Source organism: Camponotus vicinus, unplaced genomic scaffold, assembly GCF_025532165.1.
Source record: "Camponotus vicinus isolate PSW18456_S1 unplaced genomic scaffold, iyCamVici1.0 SCAF_3, whole genome shotgun sequence".
Taxonomy (NCBI): domain Eukaryota; kingdom Metazoa; phylum Arthropoda; class Insecta; order Hymenoptera; family Formicidae; genus Camponotus; species Camponotus vicinus.
The window spans coordinates 130,550-154,799 of NW_028141967.1; the positions used below are offsets into that span (position 1 = coordinate 130,550).

The 24,250-nt window shown below is 38.8% G+C and overlaps 1 protein-coding gene across 3 annotated transcripts in view; it reads right to left on the reverse strand.

Annotated features, from left to right (window-relative positions):
• Positions 1-24,250, reverse strand: part of Irsp53 (Insulin receptor substrate 53 kDa) — a 79,253-nt gene that overhangs the window by 45,561 nt on the left and 9,442 nt on the right. For all 3 annotated transcript variants that reach the window (XM_083093514.1, XM_083093511.1, XM_083093513.1), the window contains exons 2-3: positions 19,491-19,685; positions 4,513-4,588 (exon numbers count right to left, since the gene is read on the reverse strand). In XM_083093514.1, coding sequence (XP_082949640.1) covers positions 4,513-4,588; positions 19,491-19,535 — 121 coding nt within the window. In that variant the 5' untranslated portion in view covers positions 19,536-19,685. The remainder of the gene's footprint in view (positions 1-4,512; positions 4,589-19,490; positions 19,686-24,250) is intronic.

The following is a 24,250-nucleotide window of genomic DNA, read 5'->3' on the forward strand; positions in this document are numbered from 1 at the left end:
CCGCGCCATTTCGCTTATCAATCCCGAGTTTTCGCGCGCGATAAGGCCGCGCGTCACTTTTGACGCGGATACGCGTGCATATATCTCGCTCGCCTCGCCAAACTTCACCGGCTCATCTTGCCGTGTCAGTTTTGCGCGCGGGACCGCGCGCTCTTTATCTCCCGCGCATAATTCACCTCCCTCGCGTTTATTACACGCTTTATTTATGCGCATTACGCGCGTCGGCCGACACGAGGCAAAAGCGGGGTCGAACGTTTTTTATGCAAAGCGGAGTCATTTTCACGCAACGCGTCCCTCTCCTCTCCCTCTCTCTCCCTCGATCGCGTAATATTCGGGAAAATAACTTCCGCCGCTTTTTCCGCGGTGAGATTTTCGCCGTAGCGCAAACTGCAGTTACGCGAGAGAACGCGAACGGAATACATTAACCGTTAGATTTTATACATCGTGCCTGGCGTCGTTAAATACGCGATATTAAAGCGCGTGCACAGAGTGCCCTAGAAATACCGATTTTTTAAATTACAATTTTCTCCATTTCTCTCTCTCTCTCTCTCTCTTGGAAACTTGAAAAAATTAAGTCATTTTTTATCAGTTTTTTTTTTACCTCGACAAATATCTCTGCCAAGAAAATTAACATTATTAATTAAAGAGAGAAACGCAGAGACAGTATAACATTTCTCGTAGTAAAAAGAAAATTCTTTCGACAAGGATCTCTAGAAATTTTATCGCGAAATTACAAACTCGAATGAAAGTCGTGATAAATTCAATGTGGCGGTCAAGTCTGACAATTTACCAATTAAGAATAACTATGCCAAAGCGATACAAGACGATTTTATAACGCGAGTGAAAACGAAAAAGAAATATCTGTAATGAAACGATGAAGGATTGAAACCTGCTTTGATTAATACCGAATAATATTTCTTCGCTTTGCAATCGAAGCGATTTAAATATTTATCCGTCGGACTGTATTACCGTCGTTTATTATACGAGCACGGATGATGAACACGTCGCATCCTTGTCCCCCAATGGCGGATCCCAAAGCGCAAAACAAACGACGAGGTTTGACAGCGCGCGTGTAACTCGATACTCGCGATATTTTCGACCCTTCGAGAGGAAATCGATATTAAAGAGCGACACCGGCCGAAAGAGGGGTTCGGGGGAGAAGAGGAGGGGGAGAAAGGTAAAGAGATGGCGCGAAATTGAAATTGCAGGAACCCACGGGGAGGGAGCATGGAAAAAAAAAGAGAGAGAGGCATACGCCGGCGGGAAAATTGAGCGTTTCACCTGCACCAGATTCCATAATTAAAATCAGTCGGTACTCGCTCGCGCGCTCGTCATTGTCCGTACCATGCGGACGTTCATCCCCCTTTTCCCTCCTTGCTCCCCGAGATCGCTGTCATCCTCCTCCCTGTCCATATTCAACGTCGTCTCTGCGCGCATTTTTGCGCTATTTAACGAGAAAACTTTTCAAATCACATTCGCGACCGCCCGTAGTCGCGGATTCTCCGCGATCCTCGTCTTGCCCCTTGTCGTCCCCGCCGCGCTTCTCGAGAAAAAAAGAGCCTCAAACGAATCTAATTGCAAGTAACAGTTATTATTACGAATAATAATACCGTATTTATATATGTTATAATTGTACATTTTATTATTACATCTGTAATTACATATACATGTATATATTTTATCATCATCATCATTATTATTATTATCATTATTATTATTAGCAATATTGTTGTTATTATTATTAGTAAATTAGCAATGTTATTATTATTACTATTATTATTAAAATACAAACGAATTTATTTAAACGACAGCATTCACCGTTCTAAAATTCCATTCGTCTCTCATAGCGCTCCTTAATGCGCTTCTTAAAAGGGAAGGAGAGAGAGAGAGAGGAAAAGGGAGGAAAGAGGATGATATTCTAAAGAACGCTCCGTGCATTCTTCAATCGACTGGAAATGCGGAACTCTTGGTATTTAAGTGGCGTCCTTAGGAAGCAAGGGGATGACGCGGAATCGGAGAAAGCGGGAAGAGGAAGGAAGGACCGAGTTCCTGCGGGATTTTGAGCGGAGCCCTCAAAGTGCCTCAACGACTCGTTATAAATTGTCGCAGAGTCGGCTCCTGATACGAGCGCAATAATACAGCGAGAGAGTGGGACTGGATGCAAGTTCGACAATCGGTGGAGTTTCTTCCGGTGGAACAAATTAATTACGCGAATTAAGCTAACGAATCGCGTTTTGATAGTGCTCTGCCACAATTTCGTCCATGTTTGTAAAATATAAACAAATTCAAATTTGAAAAAAATGTAAGGAGCAGAAGAAAAAATATTAAAGAAAGATGTTAATTATATAATAATTGCTACAGCTGGAAAAAATACTGGACACTTTGAAAAATTGATAATTACTCGGACTTGGCAAAATTATATTGCAGAATTTTTAAACATTACATTTATTATATTAATTATAAATTATATTAAATTACTTTATATAGGTATTCTTATTTAACAATGTTAGAAAATGTATCGGGAAATATTTTTCGAAACAATTATTATTCTCTCTAAAATACAATTAAGAATCGTTGAAAAGATGGATGATGGATCCAACAAATACCCCCTCCCCAGTTTCACCCCCATTAATGTAACGGAGAATTAAAAATCTGTCAGCGTCTCCCCGGGAGAGAATCGAATGCGATTCGTTCTTTCAAAGAAGAGCCTTCGGTTTCGCTTTAGTTGCCAGCCTTTTCCTTCAGCTCCTTCCTTCCTCGTTCACTATTCGAAGAAATCTCTCCTTTGTCTCGTCAAAAATTAATTCCTAATCGAATTAGCTTTCATTCCCGGCGCGGCAACTCGTTAAGGAAGTCCTTTGCAGCATCCTTTGTGCGATTCTGGATGCCTCCAGCCCACCCCAGCCCGCTTCTTCCTTGCCCTCGAGTCTTTCGCAACCATAATCGCGTCGAGATAAAAAAAGTTCGCACCGTCGTCGAAGAAATTATCGCGGTTCTCTGTTTGTTCCAACTTTTTCATAAAACGAACCGCGCAAAGTTGCCGCCAGCGGATTCGAGTCGCGTCGCGTACCTCTTCTTTAGGGGCGAAATCTTATCGCCGACAGTGCACTCCTCTTTCGCGGACGTTTATTTGTTTTTCCCCAAGTTTTGCTATCTCCCGAGCTCCGAAACCTGCCGCATCGGATAGCAATAACATAATTTATCTCTTATCGGTTATTCCAAAGTAAAACTTTTCCAGGATATTCCGAGGCAAGAAATGACATTGCGTCGCGGAATAGTTTTAAACGACGATACAGTCTGAGGGGCCAAGTTTGTAAAATTGCAAAAATTAAAATCCGAGGAGAAAAAAGGAAAATCAATTTTATATATATGTATATACACGGTCGCGCAAGAATACCCGATCGATTTCCATCCGCCGGAAGTGACGTGTCTCCCCTTCCGCGGGAGCATCTCGCCCTCTTCTCTCGACACGGTAATACTGTTATATCAAAGGTCGGCGGCAAACTTTTAAGTCACTTTTAATGTAAGGTCGACTGTGCCGTTACGCAAACTACTTTCCGCCGCAGGGAGAGAGTATTATTTTCCCAGGCGCTCCTTAAACAAATTTTCAACCATCAACGAGACCCGCGCGGAAAATTCTCGAGCACTCTGCGATTCGCAAAACTGTCAGTTGGCATTTTAATTGCAAAATTGTATTCGTGCTTGAGACAAAATATTACTAATTATATTAATTATATACTAATTATTCCTAGTTACACGTTTTTAAGAGCTGCCTCTCCTTTTGCGCAAAGCTTGAGTAAAGCTGTCGCGCAAATCGACATTTCTAGTTTCTCACGACAAAATTATTTACCTGCGACAAGAACACGAGAAAGGGGAGGATATTCCGCGCGAGTGGCACGCGACCCACATGAACGACGAACGACGATGCACGAACGTTCGTTTCAGGGTCAGCGGGTTAATCCCCGGAGGAGTGACTGATCCGACCCGGCCACGAAAGGCCCAAGATGCGAAATATAGAAAGTGGGATACACAGAAAATGGAATACAGAAGAGAGTGGAATATCCCTCAACTGGGATATTCCACTTTCTATCTTTCGCACCTCGAGTCTTTTCTAGAGAAATGTACAAGCAAACTCGAAACTTTTCATCGATGGAATTTTAATTTAGCAAGATTTATTACGACGAGATACTAGTTTTGTAAATTCAAACAATGGTATCTTTAAGATAATTCTTTAAAGAAATGTCGACTCGACTGGTCGAAAGATATGGATTAGAAATGTGTGTTTATCCTTTACAGAGACCTTGAGTATATTATTAAATCTCCAATATTTACGTACGAGATAAATCAATCAGTAGCGCGGGGTAGAAGCTTGCAACGCTAACAAGTTGGCAATTCGATCCTACAAGAGGACCCAAGGGACTAACGGCGAGTTTGTCCCCGTTTCTCGTGCTTCTTTCCACCCCGCAACGTTTCAACCTCTCTTTTCGGTCGCGCTCGATTTAATTCACTCACCGTGAAGGGCCTTCAGATACGCCTTGCCTGCATTAATCAGCTGCCTGGCGCCAGGGTTGAACTTGTCCAAGATGTTCTAGAGAAATAGAGAAAGATATTTCACGTTAAACTCGAATATATGTTAAAGATGAAAAGCAACAAACAATTTCTTATTTCTTTAAAGAACCGTTAAACACGATGCGTGCCTTGTCGATACAAAAGTTGTAACGAAACAACTTTGTTTCATTAATAAATAATTGAGATTCTTGCAGGAAAGAAACTTAAATACGATAAACAAAATAGATGAGCACTGTTTTATAACAGAAATGGATCGAGCGATAAAATTAATGCCTTAAAAAATGCATAAATTATTATTTGTTTAAATAACACAATTCAATAAAAAAAAAACAATAAAAAAGAAAAGTATATTATGTAATGTGTTGGAAAAAATTTTTTGTTGTAATAAAAGTTAAGTATTGTTAGAATTTTCAAGTTGCCAAGGGAATTGCGATAAAGTTGTAAATTAAATCATTCAAGATTTACGGAATAATTTTCAATTTTGTTTATTCAATTTGAGAATTTATAAATGACAAATCTGTCCGGGAAAAAGAATCCGTACATAATCAAATGTAATTATATAAAATATGTCCATACATGTGTTTCCGAGAAAAAGAAAATATTTTTTATTGTAAACTAGATAATTGACATAGCAGCATAAATTGATGGCAGAACTCTCTGCGAATGTAATTATATTTTTAAAATCGATACGCTTTATCGATAGAGAAGTTATAATGAACTTTTGATTACGATATAGTGAATAGAGAAATTGTTTAGCAGTAGACAACTGGTAGCGCGATAGCATAAATTGCCTATCAAACTTTAGGCATCCCGCACGTTGACGAAACTTGGCTACTGGAGTTTGGAATACGGATAGCAGGGGAATGCAAGATGTAAAAATTAAAATTCTCTTTGCTCGCATCTTTGCATTCGCCCGCTCTTGTATATATAATCTGACAATTAATATTCCGCTAATATATTTCGAAAATATAAAAAGTTTAAAAATTTTGACCGAGTCAACTTTGAGTCAAGATTCACGTTTTTTTCCTACATTTTCTAAAAATTGCTACAAGTTGAAAACTTTAGGTAAACGATTCGATAGTAAAACCAGCGTAAAGTTTTAAGTGTTTGCAAATTGTCGATTCCTTACGTGTCTTAATTAAAGAAAACTGGTAGCGCGACTTTCCAAGAATGTAAATTTCATAATCTCGGTTGAGAGTCAACCTCGGATTGATAATTTCCCGTAAAAAATGCAAAAAAAAACATGCAAAGGATCGCTCCGGCTTTGCTTCCTTTAAGGTAGCTTCCGCCATATTGCTTCGACGTCTCGACGGCAAGTCAGGCGTCGTTCCGGAAGTAAAATCTGGTTTGGGGTTTCCTTTCCTTTCGGCGCGTCGCGTCGCGTCGCGTCGCGTCGCTCGTCGAAGTTAAGGTGGCACTCACGAGGCGTAACTCTGTTGATGCGGTTACGATGTATCGATCCCGGTAAGAGCGTGACGGCTAAATTAAACTCGGCTCACCCCCGGCCTTCCGTATCGCCTCCGGGCGAGAAGAGGAAAGTCGAGTGTAAGGAGAGTAGAGGCCGTCGCGCGCGCGCGCGCGTGTGTGGAGGCGTGCGTATGTCAGGTGTGTGGGAAGGTAACGATAACACCGTTGATTCGATAGCGCGTCAATTATTTTCGCATCCTTTTATTCGTATCCGGAAAATCCACGTCATTACGCGAAAGCCAGCGTTTTTCAATCCGCGACTTCATCAACAACTCGTAAAATCGATTCACCGTAGCTCGGTATTTACACATGTACATGTAATGTTCAGGGTTTAATTTATACATCTGAATGTATACGCTTAATCTCTCTAATTGCGTACGAAATTTAAAGCGAAATAATCTCGGCAATTATCCTTCAATTTGCAAAAAATAATTGCGCTCCTTTATATCGTCCGCAAATTTTGTCTCTACGAGTCTTTCGCAAAATTTTTACAGATATTTAATTAATTTGTTTAAAATATTTCAGCCTAAATCTCTTATCGGAAGGAGAAGTGTTTTCTGTAAAAATTGTAGATATTAAAATGCAGAATAAATTTCTGCGATAAAAATAGCTTCCCGATTAAAAAAATTGGATTAATCTTGAAATTACTTTAAAAATCATCATTTACGATTATAGGAAATAATGCCAAAAGTATCTTGTATGATGTTATTAATTAATTCTACACATCTTTCCAAAAAAGAGACTTGTGGATAAGTAGCCACAAGCCTCCTCTCTTTAAGCAAGATTGCATACGATACATGTACATGTAATTATAAATGTAAACTCTGATAATGTTATGTGAAAAAAAATATTACCTATACACCTTTATTGGAGAAAGGGAAGGGAAGGGAAGGGAAAGAGAGGGGAGTGATTGTGGTGTATAAACCGATACATTCTTATGTAAGTTTGACAGACAGCTGCGGGGCAAAAACGTCGTTGTCGTCGAGGAATGTATACGGGGTGAACGAACGATAGAGAATCGACCGTCTCCTCTCCTCTCCTCTCCTTTCCGTTCCGCTGCGAGATGAAATATCTCGTAGCGGTATGCGCGCGTACAACACGTACGCAGATACACACGTCGGTCGTGCCCATTAAGTCGCGCGTGCCAGGACTCGACGATGCATTACGCAACGCGGTTGGACGCTGGAATTTGCCATAATTTTCTCGAGCTGTGCTCTTTTTTTTTAAATTCCCACGCGTTTCGAAAGGGCGACGAGAATTTTGCGTCGCATCGATCGCAGCTTGGGTTCATTGCAATTTTTTGTCATCGCAAGGACCAACTTTTCATTACCGTTTATTCCGTTAGTCCCTCGCGGGTCGATTTGTTTTCCCGAGATTTATACGCCAAAGAGAGTAAAAAATGTCGTCGCGCGCGGACCGGTCAATGGGGATCCATGCTCCGACCGAGCATTTACCAAGGTCCACGGCGTCCCATGATCGATAAGACCGCGGCAAATTTAGTCGGCCGATTCCGTTCGATTCGGTTCCGTTACCGTCTAGCACGAGCGAAATGGACGGAGCCCTCTCTAACATCTCTTATTGGCGAACGGCCATTTCCCCGAGAGAGAGAAGAGGAAAGAGGAAAGAGAGGAGCGACGGAGATGATGTCGAAGCCGATGAATGTCGGCTAACGGGATAACGTTGCATGAATTTCGCCTCTATGTGTGCGTCGACCGTGTGATCCGCGTGCGGATTCCTCGTCTTATTGTCGACGGCCACTCCTATACTTGCTTGTTACAATCAATGTTTCGCACGTGGTGTATTATCGTCACATTTTCATATTCGCTTTAGGAATAGATTCTTCGAGTCGTTATTTTTCTTTAAGAATTTACAAAGGAAATATATATATTTTCTATAATTTTCAATTTTAAATATATTAACGAAGAAAAAAAACTTTAGATTTCGTAAAACTTGCAAAAAGCAAAAGGCCTGCTCGAGTAAACGATTATGCAACTATGCTCAATTAATTAGTAGTGTGACGTAAAAAAAAAAGAATTATTAATCAATCGTGGAAATAATCGTAAACGCGATCAAAATGATTTCCAGCGTCGCTTAATAACCGTTCGTCTCCATCTCTGTTCAAAGAGAAACGAGAAAGAGATATGGGAAAAGATTCGCCGAACGACCCGCTGACCTCCTGAGCGAGGATTTACCGGTGGACGGTCTTGTCCGAGGATTCTCTCCAAGGAGCGAATCCTGCGGTCGTAATTCACCGCGGTTACCGTTAAACGGGGAAAAGAGCCTAACTGCCGCAGCGAGAGAGAATGACGTTGCCGCAGCGAACGTACAAAAATGCAACTCGCCTCTCTACTCGAGAGAATGAAAATGGTCGCAGTGTCTCTCAACCGCAACGATTCGCCTATATATGTTATTTTAATATCAAGTTTTATAAATAATGATGATGATGGAGGTTCCGTTTTTTTTTTTTTTTTTACGCGTTATGGATTTATGGAAAATTATCCGGATTATGGAAACTGCATTTTTTATGTGTTTTTTCTTTTCGCCATTTTAATCAATTTCTATACATTTTTATGTAGCCAAGATCAGCGCAACCATTCACTGTTCATTCTTTCGCTTTTTAATATCAAGTTTATCAAGTGGAACGGAAGAGCCGTTTTGCTAACGCGAGAAATATTCTCCCATCATTCACAATTTATACATTTGCATTTCATACGAAAAAGAGGGGAGAGAAACTTATTCGTGTCGGCAAACTTATATCATCAGAGATAAAGAAAAAGGAAAAATATCCGTATAATAGTATCTATCGCGGGGAAAATAAAAATGCAGAGAGAGAGACAAGGAAGTTGCGTGTATTCACCTGGAACGACCTGTAGGAGGTGGAAGCGATAGCAGCCGACATACCGTTAGCACCGAGGAAAACCAACGTGTCGAACCGGTCCAATTTTTGGCGCGCGTAAGCTACGGCATGTCCGTTTCGCAATCTTATGCAAACGCAATCGCCAAGCCGGAGGTGCGACCGAAGGTCAACGCGCTCGTTTCAGAAATCGACCTCGCTTCTTACGCGCAAATTGTTTCATTTCATTTCTTGTATTTTTATAAAGATACATGGCTCGACAATTACATCATGTATCGACATTGATTGTCAACTGTGTTCGATTGTTGCTTATTTTTGTCGAAATCTTTAATCGGCGACGACAACAATCGCCCGATATTATAGAGTAGAATCACAAACGGTAGAAAAACAAATATACATTCTCTTGCTCGCCGCGGGATTACTCGATTACTCATCAAGAATGTCATCCGCAAGCAGTACCTTTATAATTGCACATACGTTACCGACAGACGACGCCGTTTAATCGTTTCGTTCGGGACGAAACGAAAGCTCCGTACGCATTCTCGGGTGCGCGTCTCCCCGACTGACAAATTAGAGACATTCGCGAGCTCTAATGAGTTTCGGTCCTAATTAAGCCCGGGCGGACCCGAGCGAGCGTCAATACGTAAAGTTAACCGAACGCGCGCGAATAATCCGGGTGTGCGCGATAACGCGTAATTATCATTAATTGGCTCTTCCGCGGATAATCGCGTGAGCTGCCGTAATTGACGACAAATTTTTCGCCGATGCGACGCGACGACTCTTATGTCTCTTTCGAAGCATATAGATTACGTACTTGAAAAAAAGAAATTGATACTCTCTACTTACTTTTCCTTCCGTAATAAAATTATACGAAAAGAGATTCTTTTGATATTATTAACTTTATTTAGAATGTTTTGTAATTGATGCAACCAAAAGGAAACAGATGAATATATGAAAAATGAGTCGAGGATAAAATAAAAATAAAATTTTTCGTACAAAGCTTTCTTTTCGACAAAATTAGAAAATTTACAAATTACGCTATTTTAAACCTGAATAACAATCTCATCATATTACGTCTTATCTCGTCAATATTACATTGTAAAATATAAAAACATGTAACATTTTCTTTCTATTGAAAAAGTATAAAAAGCTTTTTCCGTCTTTATTTCACCTCAATTAATATTTTTTTGAAAGCAGAATTCTTCTCAAAGCTCATATAGAGTTATAAATCTTTTCAATTTCGACATTACTGATAGGACAAGATGAGACGCAGCCAACGTAAAGTTGGCATCTTTGACATTTTGATTAATGGCCACAACTATTTGTTTGTTTAACTATCGAAAACTCTAAAAATTGAACATAAAACTCTATTATTTTTGAGTTTCCACAAAGTGATACAGCAGCTTCACACACACACACACACACACACACACACACACACACACACACACACACACACACACGTCATTAGGGATCATTCCAACTTGAAAGGGCATAGATATATTATTAATTTTCTCAATTTCTGGACAAAGCTTTATAAAAAAATGTGGAAAAATTGGATTTTACATTTCCGACTTTTCTTTCGTAGAATCTTTTCGCCACACTAGTTACGAGAGAGAGCACTTATAGGAAAATCGAAGAAAAAGATTCTTAGGATCCAAGTCTCGCGATGTTAAAGAGAATCCGGAAACTTTAATTTCAAAACTTGGAATTTTCACGCGCGTTTACGCGGGAGTAAAGGTCGACGCGTCGAAAATTCATCGCAGAGGAAGGCGGAAAGGGATCTGGGCGGGCCACTTGGAGCGAATCGAGCGAAAAGTTCTCGGCAAAGTTGTTCGTTTCCGACAATGGACCCAAGAAACGAGGAGGAAAGAAACGAAGGCTAGGTAGCTGCTTCGAAAAAAAGTCCGCGGAGATTTACGCGGACAAGCTCGCTCGAGACGATCGGGAAATTGAGTTTTCCCGAAAGGAGATTCTTCTCTCTCTCCCCCCCTTCCTCCTCCCCCTTCCGCCTCCTTGGGGCGCGTTCATTTATTTATCTCTTGCGCGAGGGATGCGCGAGCACGTACGCGATCGAAATGAAATTTTTAATAAATAAATAGCGCGGGCGCGGCAGAAATTCGCCGAGATAAACGCGCGCGTCGGCAAGGACGTGCCCGGTTTCCTAACGAGATAGCCTGAAAATTGCATCACCCCCGACGCCCCCGGCATCCCCGGCGAGTCGAGATTACGGAGGTTATAACCTGCGAAATTAACGACCTGGAAATCGACTACCGCGCACACGTTTCAGCTTTACCAGAATCAAAAAGTTTACGCGCGCGTTTAAATTCCCGCATCCGCGAATCCAAACATTTTATATCTAGGCTATAACAAATTGTTCGGAAAACGAGATGCCGAGCATCGAAAATTATTATTCTCGAACGAGATCTCGCCCCCCCCCCCCCCCGCCGAGTCGCTTGAAATTTTTAAGAAACGCGACGCAGCTGTCGCGTATAAATAATTTTTTTAAGTTTTTATAAATTTTCAACTGCTTCGAGACCGTAAAAGTTGAAAGCTTTCAAATCTAAAAGACCAAAGTCTAAAGCTAGCGTAAAGAAAACTGCCTTCGTCACATTTCTCCACTTTGATATACTCGCATCGATAAACTGGATAACATTGTTAGATTCGAGGTTAATGTATTATGATAAAAATGAGAAATTTTTCAGTGATTTAGAGTCCGGAGGATTTAACGTCCCAAAGCTCGCTAGTGTTTCAAGTTACACGAGCGGATGGAAAGGTTGTTCCTCGCCCGTCCCGTCATTGCACCGGGACTGGTTGTGCAACTGCAACGCGGAGCGCAATCGCGATGTACGCGTTCAGTGTAGCAGACGGAAGGTCGTAGGTAGTCCCAGGTGGGTCAGTCGACCAACTGGTTTCCAGCGGCTTCGCGGAAACTACCTGGAAGACCGCGCGCTTCCGGCAAAATAAGCATCGCGACGCGACGTAACGCTGTCTCCCCTGATTGCGAACAATTTCCTCGACGAAACGAGATAACGTTACGTTACGAGATGGACTCTTATTCAGTTTCAATGTTATTTAACAAATTCTTAATTCTTTCGTACATTTTGGGGACAAGATCAATATCGCCCTGTTTTAATTAATTTACAAGAGATAATACAGAGCATTTCTCTTACGTAATGTCGAAACAATAACAAGAAGAATTTAGGATACAGTAAAAAAACATGATTATATACCTACTTTTATTTACGAGTCCTTATTCCCTAAAAACGAAAACTTTTTGGCGAGACAGAGAGAGAGAGAGAGTATCCTTCGATCCTCGAAATTGGCTCGGATTAATCGCGTAAAACCGACCGCGAACATTGCAAATATTTCGCGTATCTCCAATTGTAACAAACGCAAAATGCTCGCGATAGTTTGATTATTTGTGCAACTCGAAGGGTCGTGTATTTTCAGTTGAAAATGCCCAGAGTTGAGAACGGTTCGGCGCGAGAAGCGATATCGAAGCGGAATTGTATAGAGCGCGGAATGCGAATGATCGCGCAAAACGACGAGAAAGTCGCTTTCGCTCGGCCACTCGAGAAGAGATCAGCAACTTCTCGTGGTGAATTGCGATTAAAACGGGGCCTCGCGAGATGGGATACACAGGGCCGCACTTTCTACGACATGCTACGAGTTACGATCCCAAGTGGCCATCTCCTTACTAGCGGTGGTGCATAAGAAAGCGATGCTTTGCGAAAGCGATGCTTTCCAAGTCCAAGATCAATTCGATAGACACTTGACGTTTCTCCATCTGTTTTTCCATATTCCGAATTTCCAAAAACTCAAAACAATAGCAATTTAAAATTCCGCGTGCAAAGTTTTCGAAATCTCTTTGAAACTCTCTCTTTCTGACTTTATATCGCAAAGTTTTAAAAAGTTTTTCCAATATCCGGAACTATATGCTCTGAAAACAAATTAAGGCTTACAAAAGTTTTTCCTTCGTAAACTGCTTCCGACATTTCAAAATTTGAGAAACAAACAGATGCGACAAATTTCTATCTTGAATTTTTCTTATTAAATTATAGATTGTCCAACGCACACACAGACTATAAATATTTAAAACACTTTATTTCTCAAATAACCGACTACATCTTGAATTTCTCAAGACATTTCGGAATCATTAAAATGTTGATAATCCGAAAGAGACCTGAGCGCTTCGAGAAGCCAAGTTTTAAACGCTTAAATTGGCTTGTAAAATTCAAACTATCATACATTTCCCTCGCTACTTCTCTCACTCCCCGGTGACTCATGAAGGTAAGAGAAAATGGTCAGGCAAATGGCTCGGCTTAAAATCGTTCGAAATGTTTCAGGAAGACTTGGGAAATGAATCGGAATGCCTATAACGCGGGGAACAACACGATCGGTCGTCGGGTTGGAAACTGCTGTTGGACTATCGCGAGCAAAGTCGGTTACGTCCGATTTGTTGCGGGGTGAACGATCTCGTTGCAGCTTTATGCCCGATTACAATCCGCGGCTATACAGACGGCGAGGGCAGCCGTATCGTGAAAGCAGCCGGACATCTTTAATTATTAACTTTCTACGCGTCGAACGCGCGGAAAAGCCACGTCGCGTTGCGAGACGCAATTTAGTTTAGTAGGGGAAAATATATTTTCCCCTACTAAACGCAACTGCGAATTTATTCCAGCCGACAATTCTGCTCGTGATAAAAACGAGACGGTACATCATTCCTGACAATTTCAAACAAAAATCAACTTTGCAAATTGAATATAAATTATATATATAAATAAGTTTATATATAAATTTATACATAAATAAATAATTAAATATATGTTACAATTAATATTATATATTTATTATATATAAAAATTCTTTACGCTTTTCATCAAGATGAAAAAACACAGGATGAATATTTTCATGTTAAAAACAACCCACTCCCCGAGTCACTTCAGTACTCGATTAACCTTCTCGATCGCCTATAAACTATAAACAGTTACCACAGTTTCCTACATGACCGCCCATTACGCTTTTTCTACCAAGATATCGAGATTTTATCTCGATTATCCGCCATTCTTCCTTTCACCGATCGTTATTACAGTTATGGTTGCAAATTTCTTTGCAACACCGACAAGAATATCTCTTTTTCCTTTGCTGCGGAATTAAAATTATCTTTAAATTTTCAAGTAATATTTGCGCAAATACACGCTCTTCCGTTATATATGTATATCGCATATATATATATATATATATATTATAATTTAATAAAATTATAATAACTAATTTACTACATAACATGAATATATCAATCATTTATTAACTTAGTAATAATAACATGTGTAGCCGATAATAATAATTTTATTAGCTCAACGGTAGTAATATTCACAAGCGAAATCTCCATATTATACCAATAATATTCTATTAATAATTCACCATATATATATATATATATATATATATATATATATATATGTATATATACGCATTATGCCACACCGCAATTTAAACATTATTAGCGGCTGCTCGAGTTTAAGCACAATTTTCCGCAGGGCAATATAGAAATAAAGTGGCATTTTCTTTTTTTGCGCGCATTTCATGCACTTTCTTCAAAGGACTCAATCTTTCGTCGTTTCCGTAAACAGGATGTTTTTTTAACCGTCGGAAAAGAACGCCGACGCTTGTCGGACGACCATTGTCGGATTTATTGCATTTTCGCTTTCACCGCCTCCGCGATCCGCGAGGCCGCGCATTTTCACCGCGGTAAAATTACTACGATCCAATCTTTTTACGCGCGTGCCATCCGTTAAAGCGCGACTCTCGCATGTCTGTTGACCGTACGGCTCTTTCACGATACGTATCTTCTCTTTAATATATTAGTTTTAGAATTTGCAATCTTAATTAACGATTTAATGAGCAAAGCACTTTACAGGATGCTTTAAATTTTATAAAATGCAATTAATTCAATTCAAAAAAGAATTATTTTATACAAATATAAATATAAATTTTTATTGTAGAGATATTTTAATACATGTATGTGTACATTCAAGACGTTTATAGAAATATATAATTAAAGATAATTTTATTTAATAATGCTCTCTTGATGAAATTAATTGATTGAATTTTATAAAATTTTCTAAGACGTAAAGACTATTTTTGTTTATTAAAAAGTCATTCCAAAATTGCAAATTTTAGAAAATTGACAACATGATATATTAAGATAGAGAGAGAGGATGAATATTTTTCACATCTCATTGTATACACATATATGCATATAAATTTTTCATCCATTGTAGAAATTTCGAAAGAATATACATATATGCATTTGTGTAATTTATCATATACATATTTTATTCATATGTCGATAACACGCAGCATTTTTTCGCTCTCCCATCGCGTAAAATCTCTTGTATGTACATCTCTTTTTAATAAAATTAGATTTATCAGAAAAAAATAGCAATCTAAATAAAAGCAGCCATAATCAATCCACAAGTTAAAAATTCATCCGTAAAAAAGCTGTAATTTAAAATTCACGTTGGAAAATTCATGTTTTCGCAAAATGCGACTTTGCGATGGACCTTGGCGGAAGAATCATAATTCCGCCATTTTTCTCCGCCGTTGGTTGACGTTTTCCCATTGGCCGGCCGCGAAATTACCGAATGCACACGTGCGCTTCTGCAGGAATGGATGTTTTCCTGGCTTCAGGAATCCCGTATGAATATTTATGAGCGACCATCTCGGCCTGGGAGCGGTGGATGGAATCTACATTCCTTCTCTCTCGACTTCTCCCTTCTCTTCCTCTCTCCTTCTCCCTTTCTCGCGCAACAAACTTCTTTCCTTCTCTCTTCGCATAATCTCCCACCGTCTCTCTCCGGCTTGAAATCGTCATAAAATCCTAGTATATTTTCCTTCCAGAGTATCCTTGAATCGAAGCGTCGGTGAAGGAGAGTAAGAGGGGAAATTGTAGAGATTCTACGGAATCTCGGAGCCGAATAATTTATATCATTAATGTCGTGTCGAATTTTAATTCGTCTGACAAACTTGACCTTCGGGAATTTTAACCTTTCTCGGCTACAAGTTTGACGGGAGATATGCATAGATATGAGTTTTTTATCTCTTGCATCACGTATCTTGGAAAATATATAACATATATTTTTTCTCACCTATAATTTTATGCAAAATTGACATTTATTACAATCGTATGTCTCTAATTATTATTAGTCGAGTCGAGTTATCAATTTCAATTTAGTCCAACAATATTCGGGATCGAGAGAGCGTTTGGAGGACGAAAGGCCGCATAACATGTAGATTCCAACAACACGAGACAACAACCATCCTCTCGTCGCGACGTTTTTTCGGAATCAATCCCGACTCGTCACAGCATTTCGAGGGCGCGTCACGGTTTTTATTGCAATATTTACATCCTGATTTCGCCCGTCGACGTCGACGTCGACGTCGACGCCGACGCCGACGCCGACGCCGACGCCGGCATTTTATTCCTATGCAAAACAGAAAGCGCGCCGCGCGACCAGCGAAATATTTACCCTGCAATTCGGACATGTAATAACTCCGGATATTTCACAGTCCACGCCGACAGTCCGTTTATGCAGTTCGATTATGCTCCCCCTTCCTCCCTGTTTGATTTTCACCGGAATATTTTACACCGACGACGTATTTTACAACGCGACGTCCTCTCTTGCGCGAATTTTTCGATAAATCGACCGAGCAACGGGTTAAGAGAAAAAAACGAGTCATTAAATATTTGTATGCAAATTTACATGCTTGGATGCGTTGACACATTTTTATGTACAAAAACAGAAAACATGTATGTAAATCTTGAATAGATAAAGAAGCAAAATATTACAAATGTATGCGATAAGTGAAGCTTTCAAAATATTTACGTTTCATTTATTTGGTGTTTTTATTATCGCTACACAGATTCGTGCTATCGATAACGTAACAAAATTTCACGATGCTAAAATGACCATGTCGAATTCGCTCGAATCGACCGTGTATCGAATTTCCCTCTTTTTTTCCAAAAACGATAAAACGGTAAAATTTCAAAGAATGCTATTCTTTTCACGGTGGAACGTTAAAGCGTAAATAATTTCATAAATACTATATATTCGTTCATCAAATCGCGAATTTCGCGCGATTATAGAATTTACGATTGATATTTTTAACGATCGAGCATTTTTTTCTTTTGTTTTTGGTTTTAGGTTTCGTTTATCTCAACTTTGCAACGTTGTGCGTTGTTGTAATATTTATCGCAAAGCAAAAATCATCGTTTAAACATTCGCCTATAAATTAGGGGACATGGGCGGCGTCGCAAAAATAAATCAAACTCGAGGAAAACGTTTTCGTAAAAAATGTTGTTACGGTCGATGAACTTGGTCGTAACCCGCCTTGATTAATGCAAGAAATATTTAAATCACGTATCCATTCCGATTACATTAATGCATAATACATGTTTTAAAGTAAATCGCGGCTATTCCTTAATAAATCGCGATACTCTAAAACACCATAAATTCTTTAAAATTAAATATCATTTTATTAATTACAACAGAGAGAGAGAGAGAGAGAGAGAGAGAGAGAGAGAGAGAGAACCATTTAATGTATAATTTTTAAAATTTTTTCTTTCTCTCTCTCTCTCTCTGCTTTTATAATTTGTATATTGCAAAGTAAAATTTTTCATGTCTAATTTATTAATAAAATATATATAAAGAGTATATATAGTTTTTGTATAATAAAAATCACAGTAAAATTTATATTGTTTTTAATCTTTATCATATAAAAAATCATACATTATCCATACGTTTCATTATACTATTTTATTATATAAATTTATACGTGTATAAAATATATAAAAATTATATTTTTTATATTACATATACAGGCTGATTTTAACTTGAACGTAAAATATTTCTTTCTTTTTTTTTAATAAATTGTTTTCGAGATATTGCGGTGTCTAAATTAAAATGGGACAACCATATACATGATAAAAATGATCACAAATATATTTTTCCAATTTTAATCAAGGAATGACGATTTATACGTATTTCTTTAAATGTAAAACGTCTTTTAACCGATCGGAATAAATCACACGAAGAAAAAAGGAAAGGAAGAAAAGAGGAAATCACGATCGCGCGCCACTTATTGCACCCTGTAAGCGCCATATTGCGACATGCTAATGAATTTTTTCCTCCGACGGGGTTGAAAAAAAAAAAAGATTAATTCACCGCGGATGCTTCTCCATCTGGTAGAGGAGTACCGGAGCTAGAGGGAGATATTAAAAATTAATCCTCTCGGCCGTTAAGGACTCCAGGGGTGTTCCGGGTGACGACAAGTGGTCGTAATGAACGCTCTAATGAACATGCACAACGAGCGCGGCCTCGTTAAGCCACCGAACGGACCGACCGATCATTAACACGTGGCTTCCTTTTTAACAATTATCTAGGACCCAACGACAAGGGATGACACGAGAGAACGGAAGGTACACACAAAGTCCATGTATCGTAAAAGTGGAATAAAAGACGATTCGTCTCTTTCTCGAAGGACGCTAAATTTTCGCGACTCCAAAATTTATGAAAAGTTTCACGATTGCGGGAGATTCTGCGGAGAGGTTTCAAAAGCGTGCGAATAAAGTCTCTGAATTTTTCAGACGAGATTTTTTTCATTGCGATTGCAAAGAATAATGCGAGACCTCTCTCATTTACCTCTACATAATTTTATCGATTTTACAAAATTAATACATACTGGGTGAAGAAAAAATGTGCGGTTATGGAAGAATGTTCGATGGCGGCGCGAACACTCTCTACACACCTCGATATAGGAACCAACGCGATGGCACGCGTTGAAGAAAGGATGAGGGGGAGGAAGGGGGAAAAGGGAGTGTAATCTCCCCTATCGTGTAGATCGGAAGCCAATTAATATCCACCACGCATTCCACGCATCCCCCTTTCTCCTCGTACATCTGCCGAATAACCCCGCTGAAACATAACTACGCGCGTCGTGATATACTCGCGCCATGGGGCTCGCTTGTCAACGACGAGACCCCATAAACTCTGGAACGTCGCGATAACTGGGGTTAACCGGCGGTTACCTCGTTATCGCGACGCGATCTCCGCGAGATCCTAACGAGACGTTCTGGTTTCACCTTCCTAGCTCCGAATACCGCCATGATAATTACGCCAAAGACCTAATTACATAATTACTAATCTACTGAAAAAAATGTCGACTTTGAACGATTCTCGTTAGCTTTATTTTATCGAATTTGAAAATAATCTTTTTTTCATGTTTACGTACGTTATTTTCGACGTGTAATAAATATTTTCCCTCCTCAATAATATAATTGTAGATTGAGATTGTTAAAAGATTCACTTCTTCTCGCAAATTTAGCTGAAAATTTCAATTTCTCTTTTCCCAATTTCCACAAAATTTGTCCAAATATTTAATTTCATTTGTTCTCTCATTATTTGTGAAGAAATTCATTTTTATCGTTAGCTTCTAATATGTAAACATCTTTTTCTCTAGTCAAACTTGTCCATGTATTGAATGCTTAATTATACATATTAACTCATCTGATCGAAAAGATTCATCTTTCACTCACCTTGTAGATCTCGTCGACGAGTCTGGTAAGCTCCTCGGTCTCCATGATGACCTCCCGGATGAAAATTCGATTTTTCTTTTCCCTAGCTTTGTGAGATGCTCATATTTTTCCGTCCTCTCGAGACCGGATCTCACGTGACCGCTCCGCTTTCTCCAACTCGATCCCCACACCCGTCCGATATATCGTGCTCCGAATCTGGAATACGAGAAAAACAAAACAGGAAATTAAGGACTCGTTGATTTGCGGACATTCGTTGAAATTAAAAACATACATGTACATGTATAAAAGAAAAACAGGCGTTTATAATTTAATTTTAGTAAACTAATCTCTCCAAGAGAGCCTGTTAGCAGTATTTTCTCTCTCAATCATATTTTCTACATTAATATTAAGAAAATAAGTAACGGCTGAGAAATATGTGCGTGTTTTAACAATAAATTTAAATTAATATTGCACATTTTGTATATTAAATAGATATATTTATATGAATATTTTAAGTTGAAAAGGATCCGTAGATTCTTTACACACATGCATCTTTAGAGGAATCTTTACAGGCGAGTCTCTGTAAATTCGCGGATCTTTGACTCGACTGGTATTCCGCTTCGAGTATCCGCCCAACTATTTATCCGTCGCTACCTTTTTATGATAATAATCGCTAATAGAAAAGCGCATTCCTCTCTCGATTATAACCAATTGGCACACCAGGCCTGGAATCTCGGTACGCCGCTTAGGCTAAGCTCGAACTAGGCATTACTCATACGCGAGCGGAGCGAGAGAGGTCACGTTTCCCAAGTACTTTCATTCCGCAAGGACACCCGGTATGCGCGAACGGCGAATACGAGAGAACCGCATAACTTTGCCGATCTTATAATGTGTTTCTCGACGCGGATCTGCGTTTCGAGCCGCGTGTTCAATGATTGTCGATCGAACAACGAGATATACTAACATGTCATATAATAATATATTTATATATATAAATGTGTATACATACTTGTATACTTGGTGCAGAGCGTCTATAATAAATATATATTGTACACATGTATTTGTATTTTTTTAACAACTGTTATTTAACAGCCATTAATGTATTAGCATATACACGTGTCAAATGTAATAGTAAAAGTAAAATTAAAATCGCAACTATTATAATTAAGAATTTAATAGAGTTCAATAGAGTATATTACATGTCGCGTGTGACGATGAGAATCTTTAATAAACGATTTATTCAAGAAATATCAAATCTCTCGTCAGTCAAAGATAGTATTCGCAGACGTATAAATTTCTGACATTTCCGGAAAAATTGGCGCGCAATGTAGAAAAGACGCCGGGTAATTCGCCAAAGGTAAACGCGACGAATAATTGCGATTACGTCGATAACGGAATGGCGGGAGCGAGCGGCGATTGTGAGAGTGTCACTTGCGAAATAACGAAAGAGCGGACTGGCAATTGCAAACGAAATATCAATCGCGGCGGCTCTGGCGAACGTATGTAACATAATGGGCCGTTTAATAATAAAGCGGCCGTTCGCGATTCACCGCGTCGAGTCTGGACGCGCTTAATTAATAAATTGACGTTTTCATAAATTAATCTGCGCACGACTACAAACTCGCGCAAAGTTGGCCGGATTGTTTGGACTTTATCGATAATCCCGATGGTCCGAGTAATTTGTTGTATATTCGCCCTTTTTTACATTTTATATTAAATTGAGAGAGAGAGAGAGAGAGAGAGAGAGAGAGAGAGAGAGAGAGAGTTGGTTTTAATTAACTAAATAATCAAGCCGTCTCCCGCGATTCTCATCGGTTGCAAATTCCAAAAATAAAAAAGCGAATGAGAGTTTGGAGACTATAAAGATATTGTGAAATTGCGCTATTCAAATTATCAATCTATTCGAAATGTGTAATCAAACGATATCCGTGATTCGATGAACGAAATGTTGCCGCGGGGAGGGGGCTTGTCGGATTTGTTAAATCATATCGATCAATGCGTATGCGCAAACGATTCGATCGCGATCGTAATACAGAGCGGAAGATTCGATTAAACGATGAAAGCGCCGCAAAATTCAACGTAGCCTATCGAAAGCTCCCTCCCTCTCCGTCTCTCTCTCTCTCTCTTTCTCGCGCGCGCGCGCTCACGAATATTCGCTCGTTCGTTCGTCCGCGAATTTCGCCGACACAAGCTTCGCAAACGCTCGCTCACCCCGAAAGCTTTCAGGCGAATTAAATTCTCTCGAATCGTTTACGATAAAATGTTTCCCTTTAATCTCTCTAATCACCGATGTACTCGACAAACTTTCGCGAATTCAACCGGCGGACGTGACTAGGAACGTTTTAAAGTATTCGATACTCCACGATCGCGCATTCGATCGCTAATATTCAAGTATCGAGAATCGATGCCCGATGGTTCTTAGCGACGGAATACGGGGGAATGAGGGTGACGGTAAAGGAGATGAAAAAAAATGATCGAGTAACGAGGATAAATATAAATAAATCATGGTAAATTGGGATAAAAATCACAATTCATATACATCTAACGTTACATTTTGTTAAAAAGTAAAAATAAAATACTAATAAAGTACAAAAATTAATCAAGTAAGATAATAAATATTAGTGTTATATGGATACACTCTTAATTATTATTGAGAATCAAAATGTGTTCTTATAAATTATATTGACTTGGTCATACAATCATAATTCCGTTAATTATAAATACATCGATATAGAAAATCAAATAGATTAATGAATGAATGTGTATTCATGTGCCAAATACGATTTCTCTCGACGTTAATTATTGTTCGTCGAAATCGCTCGTTCGAAACTCTCTGTCAGCCCGAATAACGCGCTATCAATCACGTGCATCGACGGTGCATTGAACTTACTTTCTTCGTTACGTAATACAGTATTGTTACATCATAGACGCACACTGGCGCGAATATTTATTGTTTATTAGTGCGGTCGACAACCCCCCGCGGTACACCCTCTCCTCTTTCTCCGGGATTAAATATTCCGAGCTTTCCCCGAGCCGACTCGTCGAAGCGATATTTACATAAGTTAGGCGCGTCAAAAATGAAAGCGCGACAATGTCGCGCGACTGCATCGCGGGCGAAAATTTTATATGCAAAGGATCAAGACTTTTTCCTTCATCGTCAATCTTGAACAATACAATCTTTGAGCGTAAAGTCTACAATTTTTTCTGACACTGTAGATAGAAAAGTGTTGTGTCCACTTTTAAAAAGAAATCCAATTTAATTATGTGTCTATACATCTATCTCAATCGGTTCTCTTGGAAAGAACTTTCTTGTTCCTTTTTAAAAATCTACGAGTTTAAAGAAAAAGGAATAACGAATAGAACAAGTATATACGTAACATTGCGCGATACAATATACATGTTATGCCCACGTCTACATGTTACAGGTGTAACCGGGAGTTTCTGCCAGCAGGACAGTGGGACCGTTGCAACATTCCTCGGCAATCGCGATTTGAATGCGATCGCACGAATGAATCCTGAACCCGTTTCGTGGATTTTACGTTAAAAATAAACGCGAAAACTAGATGGCTTTTGCTCCAATAAATAAAGAATAAATAATTGAAAATTTAAAAAGTCTAATATATTTATTTTTCCGATTGCAAGAAAAAATTTGTTTCCTTAATTTTAATTATTAAAATATATAATATATAATATTTAATATTCTATTTTTTACAACTATTAAAAATCTAAGAAAAAAACAACAAAATTGTCAAGGAGAATATATATTATTAGAACGTCTACTTTTTCTGTGTGAAAAAATTTATAAAATCTGTAATTATTAGGGATTACCTTTTTGTCGACCTATTTTTCGTTGTAATTTTTAACAATAATAAAATAAAAAAATGTGCGAGTGAAAAATGTTCATCTTCCGAAAAGCTCTAATTTTTCCTTCATTAGGGTGTGAAAAGTGTTGGAAAATTATAATAAAAAAAATTATTTTAAAAAATTGCATTTTTGAAAATTTCTCAATTTTATTTGAAATTTCGAGCATAAAAAAATACCTAAGAAAATCACGGAATATTTTTACAAAATTTTAGTAGACACTGTGATTATTACAACTCCGTCTTCTTTTCCGGTATATATTGCATATAAACATACAACTAACTTGTCATTAGCACAAATATATTAATACAATAGTATTAATGACGACGTGTAATATCGAGAGTAATTTTATTAGTGATGCGAGAGAGAGGGAGATATAATCTTCTCCTTCAAGGCCATTGAAGCGCGAGGGGGAAAGCTTATGAAACTAGTTCCATAAAGAGATTCCACGGGCTGTAAATTGGTGCGAAAAAAGCACACGCACCTCTAAAGCAGTCGTTTTATCTCTTTTTTTTCTTTCGCGAGCTAAAACATCCTTGGCTTTCAAAGCCACCTTCTCCCCTCGCGCCCTACCCTTCTCTCTCTTACGTCGTAGCTTTAATTATCGCCTCAAAGGGCCCCGCCCCTTTGCTTTATTTATCCATCGATGACGTTCCCTTATCCTGTGCGCCGTCAAAGAAATTCTTACGGACGTTAATTAACCTCCGAACGCAAAAAAGCGAGGTGCAAAAACGAACGGGGAGCACCCATATTCATTGCGATAATGAGAAAGGAAACTATTCTTTGTCCCCTTTCAGCGTGTGTCGCACTGTGTATTTTGCTTTCAACAAAATAATAGTTTCTTTATAGCTCCCATTTTAGAAGAATATATATATATATATATATATATATATATATATTCCCCTATATGTAATTATATA